At 40.3% G+C, this 25,371-nt stretch overlaps 1 protein-coding gene across 4 annotated transcripts in view; it reads left to right on the forward strand.

The window, feature by feature from the left end:
- Nucleotides 1–25,371, forward strand: part of LOC106603298 (neuronal PAS domain-containing protein 2) — a 93,493-nt gene that overhangs the window by 49,439 nt on the left and 18,683 nt on the right. For all 4 annotated transcript variants that reach the window (XM_014196792.3, XM_014196796.3, XM_014196799.3 and 1 more), the window contains exons 3-8: nt 7,991–8,192; nt 11,916–11,972; nt 12,798–12,952; nt 13,436–13,527; nt 13,782–13,871; nt 15,570–15,690. In XM_014196792.3, coding sequence (XP_014052267.3) covers nt 8,137–8,192; nt 11,916–11,972; nt 12,798–12,952; nt 13,436–13,527; nt 13,782–13,871; nt 15,570–15,690 — 571 coding nt within the window. In that variant the 5' untranslated portion in view covers nt 7,991–8,136. The remainder of the gene's footprint in view (nt 1–7,990; nt 8,193–11,915; nt 11,973–12,797; nt 12,953–13,435; nt 13,528–13,781; nt 13,872–15,569; nt 15,691–25,371) is intronic.

The raw sequence follows: 25,371 nt of genomic DNA on the forward strand, positions 1-25,371 counted from the left end.
TGGCCGACTTTGAATGTATCAACTAATCTGGAGTCGATCTGATTTATGGTTCATGAGAAGAGCCTTTTAAAATGATAAACTTGGATTAGCTAACACAACGTGCCATTAGAACACAGGAGTGATGGTTGCTGAAAATGGGCCTCTGTATGCCTATGTATATATTCCATAAAAAATCTGCCATTTCCAGCTACCAATAGTCATTTACAACATTAACAATGTCTACACTGTATTTCTAATCAATTTTATGTTATTTTAATGGAAAAACAGTTTTGCTTTTCTTTCAAAAACAAGGACATTTCTAAGTGACCCCAAACTTTTGAAAGGTAGTGTAGACAAATAGCTTGGGGGTTGGTGTGTCTCTGACTGAAAGACTGTTGAAGGGAAATCAGGTATCTAAAACCTGCCAGAATCTCTGCATCAACTTGCATTTTGTCATTATGAGATGAAGCACTATTATTGTTTTTTTACAGTATTACTACTGCAATTGGCTAAGGTTAATAAAATACAGTGAAATAGAAGGAAATAGGAGAGATTATAGTGTCTACTGCATGGGGGGTGTGGACAGGTTCCCATGATGCCTTGATACACAGGACATGGCAATGGTTACAGAATAGATCATCTCAGTTACCCAGAAGTACAATTATCTTGCTAAAGTTTGTCATTTACCCTTTTACTTCTGGGGTTAATTCCATTAACAATTGTGATTACCTGTGTACAAAGGAATGAAGCGAAGTCTCCTCACTCACAAATGAAACTCTCGGCCAAACTCCTCCCTTCTGCTAATTTCACACGTGTTTATCATGGCCAATAAGCAAATTTTTCTTTTATGATACAGCCAATTTTAACTTTGTGGCTGTGGAATCTAGTAGAAACTGTTTATCATCCGCACACAGGCTTGAAAATCACCGCACCAATTTAAGTACCACATTCGTCCAATCCTGATTCGTCCAAATAATCAACGACGAAAACCCAAAACTAGGAACTACTGCTGCTCATATCACATAATTCTACGTGATCCTTGACAGATTCTCACCGTTTCATCTGTCCATGAGAATCTGTCCACGAGAGATTACAGAATAGAGAGCATACTTTAACATCGGTGAGTGAAATAGTGGCACCTAAGGTTTGTTTCTGAGTGTGCATACTACTTCCTTTGAATCTGTGTTTATTTCTGTATCAGTTTGACTATTGCTGCCATTAAAAACTAAGCCTTTTATTATCCAGCTTATACTCTGAGGTATTTCCAAAGGTCTCAAAAGGAAACAGTCCCGTTTTGTATCCAGTTTGAGTTCGAAGACAGGTCTTGGAGCTAAAGCCTGTGTGGAAAGAACACATTTCCACCTCTGAGACTTTAGCATCATTCTGGTACAGGAAGCTTATGGCTGTAATTAGTTAAGGAACTGACAAGTTTAAAGTTGAAACGTGTCATGATGTTACATTTCTCAGGTAAACAAAGTAATAAGGTTTTATTGCAGCCAGATAAGTAGTTATGGCTCTTATGGCTTGGGAAGCCTCCTCATTCACATGTTTTCCTTTTCATGAGGAGGTTGTCTAAAGCTGTATATAGTGGACTAAATGTCACCTGGGCTGCGGAAAGAAACGCAAATTTGTAAGTTGTCAATTTCAAAAAATATATATCAAATACAGTGATTAAAATTATTTTGACACTACAAAGAAAAACTGTGGAACGGGTCTATGTGAACAGACTTAACCCAGGACAGATGTGTTTTAATGAATTTTAATTGTATTGTTAAATCAAGAGCATAAGTATTACAGTGCTTAAACTGTGTGTGACACATTTGTGATTGACATGAGTAGTCCATCTGTCCCTCATTATTATAATTATTGAAGATTTATCAGAGTAACAGGTGTCTGCATTTATGTGTGCGATACACAAAAAAACGAAGCAACACGTGTTTTTATTGTGTATGTGTACAGTAGCCTGAGTTTGGTATTCAGAAAGCATTCAGTAACATTATTTTGTAAGTAGATGAGAGCCAGTTCAAAACACATTTATTGATATATCAATATTACCAGTGTAGTGGAGGTGATCCGGCAAGGCTGTTGGTGTAGGGACATTTTTTATTTATTTTTTATTTACCTTTATTTAACTAGGCAAGTCAGTTAAGAACAAATTCTTATTTTTATATCATGCAAAAGGTATTCATGGAACTTACTGAATATTATTTTTGTAATAATACAGAAGAGTATGTAGAATCTGAATCCATGTGTCGCCATGTGTGCACTGTAAATGTGGGTTTGTGTGTTGTTGTTACAGCTTATCAGATCTTGGGCTATTTTATTATTTCCCATATCTGGGTTGTGTATATTTTATTACTCTGTCTGCAGGACCTGACCAATATTCCCTTTTGCTTAACTGTTCCCTGATTGTTCTGCTACTCTGGTAGGTCCTAATTTGATTTCACAAGTTGGGAAGATGCAGTACTTCTTACAATGAGATGATGAGTAGCATAAACTCTTTTGTTCAGTTGGGTTTAATTATGTTTAATTAAATTATTAGACTCTAAATAGACTTCTCTGAACAGACAGAAATATTCTGTAAATTGTACTAACATTATTTGTAAAGCGTAGCCTTTATAGAACATGTGACTTAGAGTTCTAGTGAATGAGATCTTATTGGTAGCATCGAGCAACCACAGTACCAGATATTTTCTTAGAATAGGCTGACTTTTTTTGGAAATGATTTCTGCTTGTATGTTGGCCTATTGTACTGAATATTTTTCATAATTACACTGTTCAGTATTATTTGTTAGGCTCCAGGCCAGGGCATTAGAAAAGACTGATCAAATGTTATTCATTGTGATCTCAGAAGTTTTCAGTATAAAATTCATTTAATTCTAATTTCAATATTTGTCATCATGCCATGCCATTGCCAACCATGCACAAGAGGTTATAGGCTACATGATACAGGTGACAATAAGGCCTCGATCATATATGACATTGGCAACATTATTACAATGTAGTAATTGGGAGCAAACTCATTGACAGCAAACCTCGAGCCTATCCGAGTTTCTACACGTCCTGCTCTACCCCCTGTTGGTTACAATGTTTCAATTCACATGGAAGAAACTCAGCACTGAAATTAATTACAGATGGTCAAATTCAGAATAATGTGTCCCGAAATGGCATTCAAGTGTCAATAGCCTATTATCCAAACTATTTTCTCACTATATACTCTTAGTTGTGTGTTGCACAGCCGGTTGCTAATGATGTCGTTAGCTAAGTATTGAGCTACCGACTGACCTACTTTCCCTGGTCACAGCGGCTCAGTCCTGTTTACAAGGGACTGTCAACGGAGGATGTTGAGTGGTAGAGGAAAACAGACCGAGCATAGACCTGAAAATGATTACTCCTGAAATCTTGTTAGTCTATGTTCCGAATAGGTATGTTACTTAAATTGTAGTTTGCACAATACTTAGGCAGCGTCTGTATGTACTATGATCTGTTTGTGATGTGTTTGTGGTGAGTCAAGCTTAGGGTAGTTGGCTCAGTGAGTACCTTCAAAAGTAAAATATGGATCAAAAGTCCAATTTTCAAGGTATGTAAGATTAATGTCCTTTGCATTTTCTGTCACTCTAGTCTTGTATTATTAAAACGTACAGTAGGCTATAGGTTGGCAGTTGCTTCCATTTTGGATGGATATATCTGTTGGCTACTGCTTCTAAAGCCAAGATGTCAACATACAAATAAACTAGGCTAACTATAATACAATGTTAATTTCTATGCTTTCTATGTCTATTTTCATAGAGAAGTGTTGTGTCCTGTGTGTATTTCACAACGTAGTTAATCATTTTCTTAAAAGGCACAATGACAATTCAGCTCACTGGTATAGATTTACAAGTACAGTGTGTCCTTGCAAGTGAATGAGTTGTCTTTTTTTGAGAGACATAATTTTAAAACCATGTTTACCTTGATTAAAACATAGGGCTTTTGGGACTTTAGATCTCTTCAATATCCACTGAGTCAGGTAAATCTGCTTTTTGTGTTTTTGCCCCTTAATTGTGGAATAATCTCCAAGGCTCTCTAAAATGTGATGAATTGGTGCCTCTAGGGCAATTCAACAGGCTGATTGAGGACCTATTTTACTGACGAATGTGTTTGTTTTCTGTGATTGTGTTTTGCTTTTCATGTATTGATGTGAATATTGATGTGTATGTTGATGTGTGTAGTGTGTATTGATGTGGACACAGGGCTCATCTGTGAAAGACACCTTGGTCTCAGCATGACTACCTGTCAAAATAAAGGTTAAATAAAATTATTATAAAAGAATGGGAGTTTCTCCCATTCTTCTCTGCAGATCCTCTCAAGCTCTGTCAGGTTGGATGGGGAGCGTCGCTGCACAGCTATTTTCAGGTCTCTCCAGAGATGTTCAAGCCAGGGCTCTGACTGGGCCACTCAAGGACATTAAGAGACTTGTCCCAAAGCCACACCTGTGCTTTCTTGGCTGTGTGCTTAGGGTCGTTGTCCAGTTGGAAGGTGAACCTTCGCCCCAGTCTGAGGTCCTGAGATCTCTGGAGCAGGTTTTCATCAAGGATCTCTCTGTACTTTGCTCCGTTCATCTTTCCCTTGATTCTGACTAGTCTCCCAGTCCCTGCCACTGAAAAACATTCCCTTAGCATGATGCTGCCACCACCATGTTTCACTGTAGGGATGGTGCCAGGTTTCTTCCAGATGTGACGCTTGGCATTCAGGCCAAATAATTCAATCTTGGTTTCATCAGACCAGAGAATCTTGTTTCTCATGGTCTGAGAGTCATTTAGGTTTCTCTTGGCAAACTCCAAGCAGGCTGTCATGTGCCTTTTACTCGAGGAGTGGCTTCCGTCTGGCCACTCTACCATAAAGGCCTGATTGGGGGAGTGCTACAGAGAATCCTCTAGCACTGAAATGCAGTGCCTTGGATCGCTGCGCCACTCAGGAGAAAAAGAGAAGGGGTCTGAATACTTTACGATTGCACTGTAGTTTACATGTTGTCAACAATCTAAGCCGGCCCCATCTGTTTTGCCCTAAAGTTGCGCACGCGTCGGTTTTGATGCTAATCAGCTAACCTGGCTATACAAATTAGACCATTTAGTATATCATATTTTTTAATTAAAAAAGTATGTTTTAATGTCACATCCAGCAGATAGGTGCAGTGAAATGTGTTATTTTACAGGGTTAGCCATAGTAGTACATTGCCCCTGAAGCAAATTAGGGTTAAGTGCATTGCTCAATGGTACATCGACAGATTTTTAACCTTGTCGGCTCGGGTATTCAAACCAGCGACCTTTCTGTTACTGGCCCAGCGCTCTAACCGCTTGGCTACCTGCTGTCGTGACATTACGTACAACACTGACATTATATATCGCAAATGTCACATCAATTACATCATTGTCAAGTACAATCAAATCACCCCCCATAAATGATATCATCAGCCTGAAACATGTCATGTCATATGTGTTTAGTCTCACATTCTCTTTCCCTTTTTTCACCGTATGTTTCACTGACACTTCAGCTTAGATTGAATATCCTTATGCCGTCATTGGTTACCTCTCACCTCAAGTAAACAACCAATTGTTCCTTGACATGATGCAAAGGTGATAATCTCATGGAATTACATCCTTGATGAACACTTAAATAAGTCACTTTGGTTATGAAAGAGTTGAGAGCTGTAACCAGCAGCTCCTTCCAAACCAATCTCAGCAGTGATATATATTGACAGGTTTCATAGTTGAAAGATTCTAAGATTAAAGATGGCTGCTTCAATAAAACTCTCTGAATTCCATTGAATGTGTGTGTGTGTGTGTGTGTGTGTGTGTGTGTGTGTGTGTGTGTGTGTGTGTGTGTGTGTGTGTGTGTGTGTGTGTGTGTCTGTGTGTGTGTCTGTGTGTGTGTGTGTGTGTGTGTGTGTGTGTGTGAACGTGAACCATTGGCAGTGTGAATATGCTATTGCATGGCTTTTCATTAAAGAAACAAACTGAAATACACAGTCAAAATCTCCCACAGGCAAAGATAAGAGGTTTTCTGCCTTTTGCAATAGAACAGGTTTTTGTCATTGTGAGGTTGTTCACCATGTGTACAGACGGGTTCTAGGAAGATGTAGTCTGACACGTCAATCGTTTCTTGCCAGAGTTAGTGAGAAAAGTAATCTTGTGGTGTGCCTGCCTGAGGTGGTATATGTTAGTGCAGGCGATGGTCATGAACATAAACTTGGATGTGTATTCCTCTCCTCTGCCATCGAGTTCAGGCAGACAATTTAAGATCCGTGCCCCTCGGGCACTTGACAGCTGTAAACCTTGTCTCACTGAACTCAATGCATTCTGGGTGTGGTGTAATATTCTCACTCAAAGAAGAGTTTCCAGTAGAAATTCACCATGCACCATGTACAGTAGACCACTAAAATGCATGTGTTGTTCAATGTTTTATTTCCTTGTATATGAAAGTAAGGTAGTCCTCTTCGATGGAAGAAGCTCCCCACTGGGCACACACTGGTTGATTCAACGTTGTTTCCATGTCATTTCAATTTAATTTCGTTGAACAAATTTGGAATAGATGCTTAATTGACGTTTGTGCCCAGTGGGTCCAGTCTACTCTACTAGACTTGGTCAGTTTTTTTGTCCAATTGAAGGAGAAGTAGCGTAGTCCACAGACCAAATTCCTAGTTCTCAAAGGGACACCCATCCTATCATTATCTGATTTTAAAATATATTCTTGTGATTTTGTTGTTCGCGCTCCATCTGTAACCACTTTCTGTCTTTGTAAAGGGTATACATCAAGTGTTTGAGGTCTAAGTTGTAAGATATGAACACAGTGTACAACATCTTGTACTGTTGTTTTTGTTATTACATCTGGGTAAAAGATTGAAAATAATCTGATTTATTTAGAATTCAAGGCACACTTAACCAGCATGGATACCACAGCATTCTGCAGCGATATGCCATCCCATCTGGTTTGCGCTTAGTCTCACTATCATTTGTTTTTCAACTGGACAATGACCCAACACACCTCCAGGCTGTGTAAGGGCTATTTGACCAAGAAGGAGAGTAATGGGGTGCTGCATCAGATGACCTGGCCGCCACAATCACCCGACCTCAACCCAATGGAGATGGTTTGGGATGAGTTGGACTGCAGAGTGAAGGAGAAGCAGCCAAGTGCTCAGCATATGTGGGAACTCCTTCAAGACTGTTGGAAAAGCATTCCAGGTGAAGCTGGTTGAGAGAATGCCAAGAGTGTGCAAAGCTGACATCAAGGCAAAGGGTGGCTACTTTGAAGAATCTAAAATATATTTTGATTTGTTTAACACTGTTTTGGTTAGTATAGGATTCCACATGTGTTATTTCATAGTTTTGATGTCTTCACTATTATTATAGAATGCAGAAAATAGTTAAATAAAAACCCTTGAATGAGTAGGTGTGTCCAAACTTTTGATAAATAAATACATTTCCAGCCCACATACCTCTATTATTTTAATAGCAGTAATGGTGGATTAGCAAAAGAGGTGTCTCTGCCTCTTTGATTTTTTGGGGGTCAGTAGAGCTCCTCCATGTTGAATTGTTGTATCCAGGTGGTAATTGATGTTTAACACTCTTCCCTTTAATGCATGCTGTTCACTGTGGAAAATCATGGCTCATAAATCACAATGAATAATGATGTTTCTTCTGGTAATGTGTTCACTCACTGAGATTATATTCTCTGAGATATGCTCTGGGTTGATAAATAATAGCCTATTGTATTTTACAATAAACATGATACTTTTGTATGCATTGTTTTTCACAAGAATAACTTTAAAACGTACACTTGGTCAGAATAGAATTGGAAATAGGATCACTTTCAAGTACCTTTTGGGATGTGCTTAAGTGTGAATAAGGGTTATGACACTTGAATGAAACTGCAGATGAATCAAGTTACAGTAATTAACGGATTATCGATGTATGAGTAATAGGCCTAGATTTTCCCCCTTTACTCAAGCCCACATTCTTATTGTCCTCCACAGGTTTTGGTGTTTCTGTGGTGGACTCCAGGAGGAGGTGGGCAGCAGCAGCAGGTGATCACTAGCTTTTTCCTTGCAGCTTCAGCGCAGCTAGCGCGGATGGGATACATCAGACTTCGGATAGGGCCTGGCTGGGAGAGGGAGTGAGAATGGACAACCTTTCCGACTTTGGGTCCCTGTGTCCGTCCAGCAGGAGGGAATGGGAGTAAGTATCTAGGCTACTTTTATTCTCTCTTGTGTTTCCTGTCACTGTCAAATACATTAGTTTGTATAGAGAAATACTACTTGGTTACTAACAATATATGAAGAGTTTATTTCCAAGATGCTATATCCACCAATTTTTTACATTTGTGTTTTTTCATCAGTGGTTATTTCTTATGGGTACATTTGTGTGTGTGTGTGTGTGTGTGTGTGTGTGTGTGTGTGTGTGTGTGTGTGTGTGTGTGTGTGTGTGTGTGTGTGTGTGTGTGTGTGTGTGACATATTACTGTTCTCAGATTTGTATTAATACATTTTAGATGTGTACGAAAATATCATGACACTAAGCGAGACCCAAATGCAGACACAGGAGGCAGATGGTTGGAGTTTAAGATGTTTAATAAATCCAAAGGGAATAGGCAAGAGAATCGTCATGGACAGGCAAAAGGTCATAACCAGATCAGAGTGCTGAAATGCAATGTTTGTATCTTGTATATTTGACTGTGATATGTTGTCTCACTTAGCTATCTCAGAATATGCGCCGAACAGATGGCAAGTGTCTTCACTGACATTTTCAACCTCTCCCTGACCCAGTCTGTAATACCTACATGTTTCAAGCAGACCACCATAGTCCCTGTGCCCAAGAATAACACTCACATCTATAATAACAACCTATCCCCCAACGTAGTCAAGACAAAGGAGATGATTGTGGACTACAGGAAAAGGAGGACCGAGCACGCCCCCATTCACATCCACGGGGCTGTAGTGGAGCAGGTTGAGAGCTTCAAGTTCCTTGGTGTCCACATCACCAACAAACTAGAATGGTCCAAACACACCAAGATAGTCGTGAAGAGGGCACGACAAAACCTATTCCCCCTCAGGAGACTGAAAAGATTTGGCATGGGTCCTCAGATCCTCAAAAGGTTCTACAGCTGCAACATCAAGAGCATCCTGACTGGTTGCATCACTGCCTGGTATGGCAACTGCTCGGCCACCGACCGCAAGGCCCTACAGAGGCTAGTGCGTACGGCCCAGTACATCACTGGGTCTAAGCTACCTGCCATCCAGGACTGCTACACCAGGCGGAAGGCCCTAAAAATTGACAAAGACCCCAGCCACCCCAGTCATAGACTGTTCTCTCTGCTACCGCATGGCAAGCAGTACCAGAGCACCAAGTCTAGAACCAAAAGGCTTCTCAACAGCTTTTACCCCCAAGCCATAAGACTCCTGAACAGGTAATCAAATGGCTACCCGGACTATTTGCATTGTGTCCCGCCAGGGCTTGTAAGTAAGCATTTCACTGTAAGGTCTACACCTGTTGTATTAGGCGTATGTGACAAATAAACTATAATTTGATTTGTAGCCATGAAATGCTTTGAAAGGCTGGTCATGGCTCATCAAAATCATTATCCCAGACACCCTGGATCCACTCCAATTTACATACTGTCCCAACAGATCCACAGATGACGCAATCTCTATTGCACTTCACACTGCCCTTTCCGACCTGAACAAAAGGAACATCTACGTGAGAATGCTGTTTATTGACTACAACTCAGTGTTCAACACCATAGTGACCTCGAAGCTCAACACTAAGCTAAGGTCCCTGGGACTGAACACCTCCCTCTGCAACTGGATCCTGGACTTCCTGACGGGCCACCCCCAGGTGGTGAGGGTAGGCAACAACACATCCGCCACACTGACCCTCAACACGGGGGCCCCTCAGGGGTGTGTACTTAATTCCCTGCTGTAATCCTGGTTAACCCACGACTGCATGGCTGCGCACAACTCCCAACACCGTCATTAAGTTTGTAGACGACACAACGGTGGTAGGCCTGATCACTGACGACGATAAGACAGTCTATAGGGCAGAGGTCAGAGACCTGGCAGTGTAGTGCCAAGACAACAACCTCTACCTCAACATCAGCAAGACAAGGGAGCTGATTGTGGACTACAGGAAACGGAGGGCCCGAGCACTCCCCCATTCACATCGACGTGGCTGTAGTGGAGCGGGTCGATCACTTCAAGTTCCTCTCTGTCCACATCGCTAAGGATCTATCATGGTCCAAATACACCAACACAGTCATGAGGCTGAAAAGATTTGGCATGGGACCCTCAGATCCTCAAAAAGTTATACAGCTGCATCTTGACTGGCTGCATCACCGCTTGGTATGGCAACTGCTTGGCATCTGACTGCAAGGTGCTACAGAGGGTAGTGTGGATGGCGCAGTACATAAAAATTGTCAAAGACTCCAGCCAACCAAGACATAGACTGTTCTTTATGCTACCGCACGGCATGCAGTACCGATGCACCAAGTCTGAAAATAACAATAACCCTGTACAGCTTCTACCCCCATAAGACTACTAAATAGTTAGTCTGAGTAGCTATTTGGTTAACTATTTAACTACCTGCATTGATCCTTTTTGCATTCACTTTTTTGACTCATCACATACGCTGCTGTTACTGTTTACTATCTGTTACTTTATTCCTAGTTATATGTACATATCTACCTCAATTACTTCGTACCTCTGCACATCGTCTCTGTACTGGTACCCCATGTATATAGCCAAGTTATCATTACTCATTGTGTATCTATTATTACTTTTATTATTTCTCTATTTTTGTTCTCTGCATTGTTGGGAAGGTTCCATAAGTAAGCATTTCACTGTAAGTCCATACCTGTTGTTTATGAAGCGTGTGACAAATAAAAATGTACTTGATTTGAGATAAATGCACGTCGCTCTGGATAAGAGCATCTGCTAAATGACTAAAATGTCAAATGTAAATGTTTTACATATAGATCTCATATTACTGTATTGAGAAAGAATATTTAGTGTTTTTAAATATTGATGTCACAAATGTATCATTTGTACAGTTCTTTATTAAAAATGTAGTTATTTGTTACATTTGTCTGTGTAAAACCAAGCAGTACTAATTATTTATCTGAGATTGAGGCCAATTATATAGCATTTTCAAAAAAAACATGATTATTTGTCTCTCTGAAATGAAACCATCAAGTGATAGATTTTAAACTGTCACTTGTGCTTCCTCTCCGGCCTCTAGGTCACCAGGCTGCTTGTTAGGGCGCACACCTGTCACCAGCGTTAGGCGCATAATGACACTCACCTGGACTCCATCACCTCCTTGATTACCTGCCCTTTATATGTCTCTTCCTTTGGTTTCTTCCCCAGTCGTCATTGTTCCTGTTCTATGTCGAAGGGCTGTTCGTGGTTCTTGTTTTGTTCCTTTATTTATTACATGTATTCACTCCCTGAACTTGCTTCCTGACTTTCAGTGTACATCGTTACATAAACAAATACATGTCTGTCATTGAACAACCCCATGCCATGATTAGATAGTGAAAAACACACCAGTCTCTTTCATAATTTCTTTAAACAATAAAAGCTAATTTACCAACATTTCTGAAAATGGATATATAGCGTTTTGGAATGAAACTCTTCATATACAGGGCTATACTTGGTTGACTACTGTACTATGTGAACACAAACACCCTAGAAAACATTTTGGCACATGTCAATTTCTTTGGACCATAGTATGAGAGACCCTGTTTATGTATAAGATGTAGATTAAGTCATTATTAAGAATGGTTTCCACTCCAATGGTGTCTATCTATCTCTATTCATAATGTTGTAGCGGAGAAGGGGCATAATAATCTTATTGGTGAATATTCAGAGAAACAGCATTCCAACTTGTCTCTCCCTTTTCCATCTAGCACCAGCAGCTGTGTGGACGATTTGATGGATGAAGATGATAAAGACAGGGCAAAAAGGTATTCCACATGTGTGTGTTCACGTGTGTGTCTCTGAGCAAGAGACATATGAGTGTGAGGACGCAAGATGAGGCAGACAGAGGCAAGTGGAAGTTCACAACTTGTACCTGTTAATAAAAGGTCCTCTTTGACGTGGCCCTACTTTGGCATTACATCTGTGAAGATGTCTGCTTTGCAGATGTCAAGACTCTTCACATTTTCATCTCTCAAAATCCCTTTTCAGCACAAAGACAAATGTTTCTGTTGGTTTCTGTGCCTAGACAGCTTAGAAAAATGTCATAGGAATGTGTTGAGGAGAGGGCCCCCTCCATCTATCCAACAGGGTCACGACATTTTTGCTTTCCAGTAATGATGCACACAAGTCTGGCTGAAACTAGACTTTCAAATCATTAGTCAGGGGGTGCAGATGTATTTGAGTCTGGGGAGAATGGCAGCAAAAACTTAAAGAGAAAATGTCTGAACGTTTGTGTTAATGGTAGATTTAGTGTTTGAGACGCTATTGATATCATAGTTTTTTCCATCACAAGTACATATCAGATGAATCTTCATAAACGTTTGCTTGTGCGATCAGAAGGGATTTCCATCCTGCAAGCTGTTTTATGGTGGCAGAGGAATGAGTGAATTGCGATGGTGGTTATTGATAAGCAGCTATCACTCATTAGCAGGAGTGTGTGTTTCATAAATACGAAGCTGTAGTTGGAATCGTTGAGCTCGCAATTTCCACTTCAAATGCACTTCTTTATAAAGCATATAGATGGTCAAAGTTCCCGAAGTGTATATGGTCAGAAATGTAATCCTGTACATTTATCATCTGTTCTGTTCAAGGGCATCTCGGAACAAATCAGAAAAGAAAAGAAGAGACCAATTCAATGTGCTCATCAAGGAGCTGTGCACCATGTTGCAGGGCCAAGGCCATCCGCGCAAGATGGACAAGTCCACCATACTGCAGAGAACTATCGACTTCCTGCAGAAACAGAAAGGTAGGAATGTGTAACGTAGTTGGCTGCGTCAGTCATCACATTGATGTTGACCTCCTGCTGACCTGTCGTGCGTGTGGCACATGCGTCCTGCCCTACATGCAGAACATCACTGCTCACAGAAAGGGTGGGAAGAGAAGGAACTATGAGGGTGGAGGACATTAACTGTCAAGTACTTGTTGGACAGGACAGAGAGAAAAGAGAGGACTACTCCACTTTCCTACCAAGCTTGGCCCAGACCGACAGAACCTCAACTCAGTCTTCAGTCAGAATCAAGGTCACAGATGTCAGTGTTTCTGAGATAAACATTCCTTATCTGGGATATTTCTTAACCTCTTTTCCTCTTCTGTTGTGTGTCTCCGGTATTCATCAGGATCCTTCCACTACTAACCTATTTGGCAGCGATGGTCCCTGGATGTGGGTGTGTAGTGCTAACAGATCTATCTAACCCCTCTTCCTGGCCTTTCTCTGCCTCCTCTGTTTCAGAAATCACAGCACAGACAGAGTCATGTGAGATCCGGCAGGACTGGAAGCCTTCGTTCCTCAGTAATGAGGAGTTCACCCAGTTGATGCTGGAGGTAAAAATCAGCTCAGCTCCACGTTTATGTCCTCTGATATGAAATAAAGTCAAAGGATATCCTCCACTAGTACTGGTGATAGACTGTGTTGAAATGAAATAAGCTTTGTAAATGAAGGAATATTGTATTTTGACATCCTGATGAACCTCTGTAGGCCAGCACCAACATTACCCATGATGCACCTCTGAAAGAAATATAACACACAATAATTATAGTAGCCGGCATAATAATAATGACTTTGTTTCCTTCCATAGGCTTTAGACGGTTTCCTCATAGCACTAACTACAGATGGAAACATTATATATGTGTCCGACAGTGTGTCTTCACTCATTGGCCATTTACCGGTAAGTGAGAGCCACTCTGATCTAGCTCGTAATTGCATGTTTGATTCTTAGTATTCATGTATATACAGTACCAGTCAAAAGTTTGGACACACCTACTCATTCCAGGGTTTTTCTTAAATTTTACGATTTTCTACATTGTAGAATAATAGTGAAGACATCAAAACTATGAAATAACACAAATGGAATCATGTAGTATGGAATCATGTTTGCCTTGATGACAGCTTTGCACACTCTTGGCATTCTCTCAACCAGCTTCATGAGGTAGTCACCTGGAATGCATTTCAATTAAAATGTGTACCTTGTTAATTTGTGGAATTTCTTTCCTTAATGCGTTTGAGCCAATCAGTTGTATTGTAACAAGGTGGGGGTGCGATAGCTCTATTTGATAAAAGACCAAGTCCATATTATGGCAAGGACAGCTCAAATAAGCAAAGCGAAACAACAGTCCATCATTACTTTAAAACATGATGGTCAGTCAATCCGAAACATTTCATGAACTTTGAAAGTTACTTCAAATGCAGTCGCAAAAACCATCAAGTGCTATGATGAAACTGGCTCTCATGAGGACCGTCACAGGAAAGGAAGACCCAGAGTTACCTCTGCTGCAGAGGATACGTTCATTAGAGTTAACTGCACCTCAGATTGCAGCCCAAATAAATGCTTCACAGTTCAAGTAACAGACACATCTCAACATCAACTGTTCAGAGGAGACTGCGTGAATCAGGCCTTCATGGTTGAACTGCTTGGGCCAAGAAACACGAGCAATGGACATTAGACCGGAGTAAATCTGTCCTTTGGTCTGATGAGTCCAAATTTGAGATTTTTGGTTCCAACCGCCGTGTTTTTGTGAGACGCAGAGTAGGTGAACGGATGATCTCCGCATGTGTTGTTCCCACCATGAAGCATGGAGGAGGAAGTGTGATGGTGTGGGGGTGCTTTGCTGGTGACACTGTCAGTGATTTATTTAGAATTCAAGGCACACTTAACCAGCATGGCTACCACAGCATTCTGCAGCGATACGCCATCCCATCTGGTTTGCGAATTAGTCTCACTATCATTTGTTTTTCAACTGGACAATGACCCAACACACCTCCAGGCTGTGTAAGGGCTATTTGACCAAGAAGGAGAGTGATGGAGTGCTGGCCTCCACAATCACCTGACCTCAACCCAATGGAGATGGTTTGGGATGAGTTGGACTGCAGAGTGAAGGAGAAGCAGCTGACAAGTGCTCAGCATATGTGGGAACTCTTTCAAGACTTTTGGAAAAGCATTCTCGGTGAAGCTGGTTTTGATAATGTCAAGAGTGTGCAAAGCTGTCATCAAGGCAAAGGGTGGCTACTTTGAAGAATCTAAAATCTAAAATATACTTTGATTTGTTTAACACTTTTTTGGTTACTACGTAATTCCATATGTGCTATTTCATAGTTTGATGTCTTCACTATTATTCTACAATGTAGAAAATAGTAAAAATAAAGAAAAACCCTGTAATGAGTAGGTGTGTCCAAACTTTTGACTGGTACTGTACTTATGCTCTCAATACACTCATTCAAATCAATGTATGCTTTATTACAATTTGGACACTGACACTGACACTGACACTACAGAATGATGCCATAACTTATAATATGACTATGATATATGACATGTTCATGGACAATCATGGACCATAGCAACTGACCTTTTATCCTTTTGTATCAGTCAGATATGGTGGACCAAAATATCTTGAACTTCCTCCATGAGCGTGAGCATGGGGAGGTCTATAAGCTGCTATCATCCCACATGCTGATGACTGACCCCATCTCTGCTGACGCCCTGGACAGTGAGTATTTATTCCTCATTTTCACTGTCTCAGTACCACCCTTCTCAGTCCATCAGTACTGGGTCCATCTCCAGCCCTGGCACCACCAGGAATGCTCAGCTTAGGAGATGGCTCTGTATTTTACAATAGTGTTGTTTGATGAGAAGTTTAAAATGTTCTTGCCTGTCTCAGTGTCTTGGACTCGTGGTGATGAGAAGTCGTTTGTGATGTCTAAGCAGGGAGTCCATCACCATATTAATTAGCTTTTACATAAACGGTATGGCTGACATTTAACAAACATTTACACCATAATTATGTTGTTGTTCACCCACAGGTCTAAACTAGGGTAGCTGAATAAACATTTGTTCTATTTTGTTTTTCTTATTGGCACCATGTTACAGAACAATTATTGAAGTTGGATATCACTTATTTCATGAACGATATCCCCATGTCATGAATTATACATCAAAGCATGCAGTGGCCAAGCAGTCACACACCAAAGCCTCCAACACAAGCAGCGATTTTATTCCAGCAGTGGGGGAAATTCTGTTTGACACGGTGTTAAATCTTTCCTGTAGGCATCCATCCAGTTCTATTGTATTTACATGACTATTGCCACTGTGCTTTAGGAGTTCACACTGTACTGTACTGTTCGTCTGCCGATCATTCAGCGTGCTGTGTTTTAGGGACCACCTGCTGAGACGTCTGAATGCCAATATTTTCACGTGATTCTACATGTAAAATCGGTGCGCACTTGGTATAGAAAATTACGGCCGGCACTCTGTTCAGATGTGCTAAGTACGCTCGGCTATAAAACGCTATTGGTGTGTTGGAGCCATGAAATATAGAGCAGGTTGCCGTTTATTGGATTGCTGGACAGTGTGGTCCTATGATGAGTCCTTTAGCTAAAAATAGTAGCTGGCCTAGCAGCGTGGATAGGAGTTTTAATCACTGTTATGGTAGCGTCAGTAATCCACAGCAGTGCTGTCTGTATCTAGGGCTCTAGAGACTGACCTCAATCCCACGTTACAATTGTGCTCTTCTGAGAAAGAGACCGGTGTGGAATCGTCTAGGTCTATGTTTAGAACTACAGGAATACAAAGCATAGACTGTATTCCTGTACGATACTGTGTCCAGAATAATCATCATCTCCTCCTTGCCTCATTCACAATAGGCAATTCCTGCATTTGTCTTTCATCTCCTTTCTTTCATGTAAAGCAACACTGCTTCAGGCCTCCCGAGTGGCGCAGTGGTCTAAGGCACTGCATCGCTGTGCCACTAGAGATTCTGGGTTAGAGTCCAGGCTCTATCGCAGCCCGCCGCGACCAGGCAACCCATGGGGCGGTGCACAATTGGCTCAGCGTCATCTGGGTTAGGGGAGGGTTTGGCCGGCAGGGATGTCCTAGTCCCATTGCACACTAGCGACTCCTGTGGCGGGCAGGACGCAATCCACGCTGACAGGTCGCCTGGTGTACGGTGTTTTTAAAAAAAAAAGCTTCAATATTGTGGATAGATTGTTGCTTCCATCAATGTAATTGTCTGCATCATTTCCAATCCCCCATATATTTTTGGGGTAATATATATATATACGTACGTACGTACACATATGTATGTGTGTGTATGTATGTATGTACGTATGTATATATGTGTGTATGTATATATATATATATATGTGTGTGTGTGTGTGTGTGCGTGCGTGTGTGTGTGTGTGTATATGTATGTATGTATGTATGTATGTGTGTATGTGTGTGTGTGTGTGTGTGTGTGTGTGTGTGTGTGTGTGTGTGGTGTGTGTGTGTATTCATACATATATACATACATACACATACATTTGAAGTCGGAAGTTTACATACACCTTAGCCAAATACATTTAAACTCAGTTTTTCACAATTGGACGGAACCCCAGCAAGTCACATGGGGCCTGAGGCACTGGGCGAAGAGCCAGGGGATCACAGGTCGGCCGCTCCCTCGCCCATCAATACTTCCCTTAGACAGTCAGGTGACACGCCTGTGCGGGAACCCGCAGTCCTCGCAGACAAGCCCCCTGTCTTTTCACGCTGCGGCGTCTGTCCCAGCCACCAAAAATACTTAATCTGTAGGTTTCCCATTAGGGATTGTTGTCAGACAGAGATAAAAGTGAAGAGACTATCAAAATGTGTTAAGTTGTTACCTGAAAAAAAAAAACTAAACTGTTCATGTTGGAAATTACTACTAGGTTTGTTTTGTTAGTGAATTGACAGCTCCTGTCCTACTTATTTCCCTCATTAAAATGCAAATCAATTTATAACATTTTTGACATGCATTTTTCTGGATTTTTTGGTTGTTATTCTGTCTCTCACTGTTCAAATAAACCTACCATTAAAATTATAGACTGATCATTTCTTTGTCAGTGGGCAAACGTACAAAATCAGCAGGGGATCAAATATTTTTTCCCTTACTGTAGATTTTGTTTGTTTTTAGTCCTCTAATTCTGATGTCCATCCAGTTTGTTATCTATTTGTAACTGTGCTATTTAACAAAATCTATGAACCTATATGCATTTTACAGACCCATTCAACACCTCCCATCTATCTCTTAACACCATCCATTTAGGATTTCTATTTGCCATATATTTTTCAACTGTGTTGTGATGCTTCACAAAAGTACTGAACCTTTCTATTCTATAGCATCTACAGATTGTAAATTAAAGATAAACATTTTTGCTAAAATAATTATTATATTATTGATTGATTATGACTTTTCAAATCACCCAGTATTGCTATCAGCGTTAGTTCTAGGTAAATGTTGCAATTCTTCAGCCATTCCTGGACCTGTGACCAAAAACGAGCTACATATGGACAGTACCAAAATAAATGATCTCCTCACAGCAAGATCTACAGAGCTGGGAAGATTGTATCCCCCATATATATAACATTCTATTGGTTGCAAGAATTTTGTATAATAATTCAAATTGAAAAATTAGAAGTTTTGAATCCGGCGTTGTTTTGTTTCATAAACCATGTGTCATGGAATAGGTACATCAAAAATCTCTTCCCAACTATTTTGCAGTTTATATGGCACAGCTGTAAATTTTTTGGCCCTTAAATGAAATTGGTATATGTTTTTATTCATCACAATTTTCTTTAACCATTTATGGTCTTTAATGCAGGACCGACAAACATGTTCCTTACTTTTTCCCTCTTCTACTTGCCTGTTTAATTTTTGTGGTAATGCTGCAATTAGTTGGTTGTAATTTTGGGTAGAGCAGACATTTCCATGTCTGTGTTAGCTGCCTGTGTGACATAACTCTACCAGTCCTATTTATGATATAATTTACAACAATTATACCTTTTTTAAACATTTTATAGAAAAATGTTTTTTTAATTAATTAGTATATTTGAGTTAAACCACAATATTTGTTGTATTATTTGTTCTGTCTTTTCAGGTGGATTAAACTGAAATTGCAACCAACTTTCTAAGGCTTGTTTAAAAAATAACGATATTTTGAGATTATTTCGTTTTCAAATAACCGAAAGTGAACAGTTGTAATCTGAATAAAGGGGAAAAGGCCATTCTTGAACATGGTGTTAGACATTCTTACTAATTTACTAGAGAACCATTTTGGATTTAAGTATAACTTTGTATGACTGATGCCTTTAGTGAGAGGTCTAATGCTTTAATATGTAAACATTTCTGCCCTCTGAATTCATATTCGTTATACAAATAAGCCCTTTTAATTCTGGCTTGCCATTCCAAATAAATGTGAATATTTTTGGTTCATCTAATTTAAAAAGCTGGTCACTAGGTGTAGGTAAAACCATAAGAAAATAGGTAAACTGTGATATGACTAAAGAGTTAATCAGGGTGATTTTTCCACAAATAGACAAGTATTTTCCTTTCCATGGTAGCAAGATCTTATCTATTTTTACTAACTTCCTATAAAAATGTATTGGAGTGAGATCATTTCTTTCTTTCGGGATTTGTATACCGGGTATGTCCACATCCCCGTCAGATCATTTTATTGGTAAACTACATGGTAATGTAATTTTTCATTTTTTTTGTGATCCAATACATACAATAAATACACTTATCATAATTTGGTTTTAATCCAGAAAGGTTAGCAAAAGTATCTAGATCCTCTATGAGGGTGTGGATGGGTTCTAATTGTGGTTTTAAAAGAAAACATGAATCCTCAGCATACAATGACACCTTTGTTTTTAAGCCACGGGTTTCTAATCCCTTGATATCATTGTTGGATCTAATTTTAACAGCTAACATAACAACGATGGCAATAATAAATAGATATGCCGATTGTGAACAACCTTGTTTTACTCCTCTTGACAACTTAAAACTTTCTGAGATGTAGCCATTATTTACTATTTTAAATCTAGGGTTACTAGACATAACTTTAACCCATTTGATAAGAGATTCTCCAAAACTGAAATATTCCAGGCATTTATATATAAACTTCAGTCATACTTTATCAAAAGCCTTTTCAAAATCAGCTATGAAAACCAGGCCTGGTGTCCTAGATATTTCATAGTATATTTCATAGATATTTCATAGTATTCTATTGTTTCCAGTCTTATATTATCTCCAATGTATCGTCAATGTAAAAAACCTGTCTGATTAGAATTAATAATATCTGACAATACCTTTTTAATTCTATGCGCCAAGCATTTAGCTAGAATTTTTGCATCACAACACTAAAGTGTAAGATGCCTCCAATTTTTTAAATGGACTGGATCTTTATATATACCACTTGTATCCTGTTTCAGTAATAATGAAATCAGACCTTCTTATTGCGTGTCTGATAATCTACCATTTATATAGGAGTGGTTAAAGCATGCTAATAATGGTCCTCTGAGTATATCAAAAAAAGTTTGGTATACTTCCACTGGTATGCCATCCATCCCTGGAGTTTTCCCAGCCTTAAAGGCTTTAATTGCATCAAGAAGTTCCTCTGTAATTTGGCCTTCGCATGAGTCTTTCTGTGCAGATGTTAATTTTACATTATTAATAGGGAAAAAATCCATAGAATTAGCTCCGGTTAGTGGAGATGGAGGAGACTGAAACGAAAACATATTCTTAAAGTACTTTACTTCCTCTTTCAAAATATCATTCGGTGAATCATGCGTGACTCCATCATTTGTAACAAGTTTTAAAAAAAAAATTGGGTGAAAAATTGAAAATTGAGATTGAAAAATTGAAAAATAATTTGGTGTATTTTTCCCCATATTCCATCCAGTTCACTTTATTTTTATAATATGTTACACTGGATCTTTCTTGAATTAAGTTCCTCCATTTCTTTTTGTTTTTCCTCTAACTTATTCTGTGCCTCGATGGTACAGTTTTTATTGCTATCTAACTGTACTGTTAGTCCTTCAATTTCCTTTGTTAATATGGACTATTTTGATCTAAACTGCTTTTGTTTTATAGATTAGTACTGAATTGCATGGCCTGTAAATGCACATTTAAAGATCTCCCATACAATAAGGGGATCTGCTGTACCTATGTTATGTCAGAAAAAGTCAATTATAAATTCTCCTGTCCTAGTTATAAACAAGTTATCATCCAGTAGGCTTTGATTACATTTCCAATATCCTTGCCCACGTGGAAATTCTGTAAGAGTAATATATATATATGCCAATTATGCGATGATCCGACCGCATTCTGTTCCCTGTCAACACTTTTTAAACTTTTGGTGCTAGAGAGAATGACATAAGAAAGTAATCAAGATGACTAGCTTGATTAAGCTCCTGCCATGTATATCTCACTAGGTCAGGGTATTTAAGTCTCCATATATCCACTAATTCCAATATATCCATGACATTCATGATTTCCTTAAGTGCCTGAGGGTGATAGTTTCTAGTGTGATCTCCTTTACGGTGCATAGAGGTATTTAAAACCGTATTAAAATCCCCCACCATAATAATAGAGTCTAGTGTTGCTTGTAGCGTTGATAAATTCTTATATATATTTTCAAAGAGGCTTGGGTCATCATTATTTGGATAGGTTAATAAGTCATATATGTTTATTGTCCAATAACATATTTAAAATAATCCATCTACCTTGATGATCTGTTTGGACAATTTGCACATTTGGATCAAAATTACTGTTAATTAATATCATCACCCCTTTTGAATTTCTTTGCCCATGGGAGAAATATATTTCGCCCCCCAGTCCTTTTTCTACAAAACTTCATCTAAAATTGTTGAATGAGTTTCCTGTCAACAATAGATATTATATTCCTTCTCTTTTAGCCAGGGAAATACTGATCGTCTTTTCTAATGATCTGCTAGGCCATTACAATTATAACTGGCTATACTTATTTCACCACTTACCATAATGAGAGACAAGTTTCAATTCTATTTATCAAAATATATGTTTGTAAACGTACCATCAAAAAGTAACATGATGATTGTCTATATAGCTGTACCATGATATTTGCATTGCTACTAAGTAAACCTCCAATTGGTCCCCACTATTCCCCCCGCTAAAAGCCCTCCTTATCCCAAGTTGGGTTGTCATCCCGATGCCCGGCAGACCACCCTCGATCCCCTGGATCCCGTGGCCCCGGAGAGATTATTGGCCCCTGGATCCAATTATTGTGAATCATCCTTTATTGTCCCTAACATATTTTACTCCCTCGCAACAGTTGTGGGATACCCACACACCCACACACTCATACACACTCATACACACTCAACCCCTTTCCCCCACAACAACCGTAGACTCAGATTCTCAACAGTTGCACCATCCCAGAGCCCAACTCAAGAAAGGCCTTGATTTACAAATGCATATACAGTTGCAGCTGTATGAGAAGCCCTGCAAAGCTGCGCAAAAAAAAAAATGGGCAGAAATGTGGAGATTTGATTAACCATTGTCACGTCCTAGATGATGGAGGTCAGATATACCCCCTTCCCCTGAAACACCCACAACATGGTCCCCCATATTGACCATATTCCCAAGCATCTCCGTGCAGTCAGACCTTTGATTTTGTACCACCAGGGCCACAATGATATGCCCCCTCTCTGAATGTGGGGCGGCAGGTAGCCTAGTGGTTAGAGCGTTGGACTAGTAACCGGAAGGTTGCAAGATCGAATCCCCAAGCTGACAAGGTAAAAATCTGTCATTCTGCCCCAGAACAAGGCAGTTAACCCACTGTTCCAAGGCCATCATTGAAAATAAGAATTTGTTCTTAACTGACTTGCCTAGTTAAATAAAGGTCAAATAAAAATGAAAAAATGTCAGAGTGTGACCCCCATCGGTTACTGCGGCTAGTGTTGCCAGTTACTGCGGCTAGTGTTGCCAGTAATGCCACAAGGTCGTCAAGGTTGTCATTTGAGAATATCCTTGTATATTATGCTCTCTGGCTTTGCAAGACCAACCCTGCCAGGCAGGCTCAGATTCTTGAGGGGGCGGTGCAGCTCTAGACTGCATTTTGGCTGCATATAGGCCGCTTACAGCAGGCCCATAAAACACTCCTTAGTATCTGGGTCATTCAGGTGGGTGTAGGGTATAGGGTTGTACGGTGTTTCCTCCGACACATTGGTGTGGCTGGCTTCCGGGTTAAGTGGGCATTGTGTCAAGAAGCAGTGCGACTTGGTTGGGTTGTGTTTCGATGGACGCACGGCTCACGACCTTCACCTCTCCCGATTCCTTACGGGAGTTGCAGCGATGAGACAAGACTGTAACTACCAATTGGATACCATGAAATTGGGGAGAAAAAGGGGTAAAGAAATGTGTGTGTATATATATATATATATATAAAACAAAAAAACAACACTGCTTCTCATGTTTAACACACAAAATGCTTAGGAAGTCTGCAATTTTCTTTTGATTAATGTGCTGCTATCATTCTGTTGACGATTGCTATGGTAATGTGTGTTGCTCTGAGTTGAGTGGTCATCACTAATACATACATTATGTTGGGTACTTCTAGCTACTCTTGGATAAGTGAACTCCGATACTTGAGTTGGAGCTTACAGCACCACAGAGGAAGCATTTTACTTCTCTTTGAATCCACGTATATATGTAACAATGGAGGGATGATATCAGTCTTGGTTTGATAAGGAATGTTTTTTTCTGCACTTTAAATCCCAAATGTGTGTCATTCTACACAGATCTCTCTCTCTCTCTCTCTCTCTGTTAGAATGGCACAGGGCCACTGGTATACTCAGCCTCCTGACAATGCCACAATGCTTTATTTTCAGTCTAATGAAGAGCAACACATTGGGTTTGGAGGCTTAATAAAAATTATATACAGTGAGTCTCCTTAGTGTGTACAGTACATCTGAGCTAGTGCTTTGACAAGTCAGTGGGGGCATTCTCTTGACCCAAGGTAACCCATTTAAAGAGGAGCCATGCACTCGCTAGAAATTGACGACTGTTTTCAGACATTCTGTGTGACTGTGACTTTGTGTCTGGATGAAGAGTATTTGGAACATCATCAGTGCTCAGTTTGTAAGAGTGTGTTGATGGCACAGTGACATACATACTCCCCCTCGTCCTCTCCCCCGCTGGTCTCGTTCCCCTGCCAAGTAAAACCTCAGCTGTAGAAACAACACTGCTGAGCCATCCTATGACAACTGAGACAAACTATGTTGGGTTGAATGCCATTCACCAGGAGCTGTGTGATTTCCAGCCATGAGAGAAAGGCCAAAATGTCTGAGCTGTCAGCGGTTGTGAGGAACAGAAGTTGTAATGGCAACTTTTCCCTGAGGTTCACCGGCTCTGTCAGAGATTCATCCATTGCACTCACATAAAATATTAAACTATTTGAAAACAGAGTTTATCATGTTGCACCATGAAGACTACAAGAAGATATACACTACATGACCATAGGTATGTGGACACCTGCTTGTCGAACATCTCATTCAAAACTCATGGGCATTAATATAGAGTTGGTTCCACCTTTGCTGCTATAACAACCTTCACTCTTCTGGGAAGGCTTTCCTCTAGATGTTGGAACATTGCTATGGGGACTTGCTTCCGTTCAGTCAACAGGGGCATTATTGAGGTCGGGCATTGATGTTGGGCGATTTAGGCCTGGCTCACATTCCAATTCATCCCAAAGGTGTTCGATGGGGTTGAGGTCAAAGCTCTGTGCAGGCCAGTCAAGTTCTTCCACACTGATCTCGACAAACCATTTCTGTATGGACCTCGCTTTGTGCACAGGGGAATTGTCATGCTGTAACAGGAAAGGGCCTTCCCCAAACAAAGTTTGAAGCACATAATCGTCTAGAATGTCATTGTATGCTGTAGCATTAAGATTTCCCTTCACCCGAACCATGGAAAACAGCCCCAGACCATTATTCCTCCTCCACCAAACTTTACAGTTGGCACTATGCATTGGGGCAGGTAGTGTTCTCCTGGTATCAGCCAAACCCAGATTCGTCCGCCAGATCGTGAAGCGTAATTCATCACTCCAGAAAACACATTTCCACTGCTCCAGAGTCCATTGGTGGCGATCTTTACACCACTCCAGGCCACGCTTGGCATTACGCATGGTGATCTTAGGCTTGTGTGCGGCAGCACGGCCATAGATACCTATTTAATGAAGCTCCCGACAAACAGTTCTTGGGCTGACGTTGCTTCCAGAAGCAGTTTGGAACGCGGTAGTGAGTGTTGCAACCGAGGACAGACAATTTTTACGCTCTTCAGCACTCGGGCGATCCCGTTCTGTGAGCTTGTGTGGCTTACCACTGAGCCGTTGTTGCT

This window comes from Salmo salar, chromosome 04 (assembly GCF_965601325.2).
Source record: "Salmo salar chromosome 04, fSalSal1, whole genome shotgun sequence".
Lineage (NCBI taxonomy): Eukaryota > Metazoa > Chordata > Actinopteri > Salmoniformes > Salmonidae > Salmo > Salmo salar.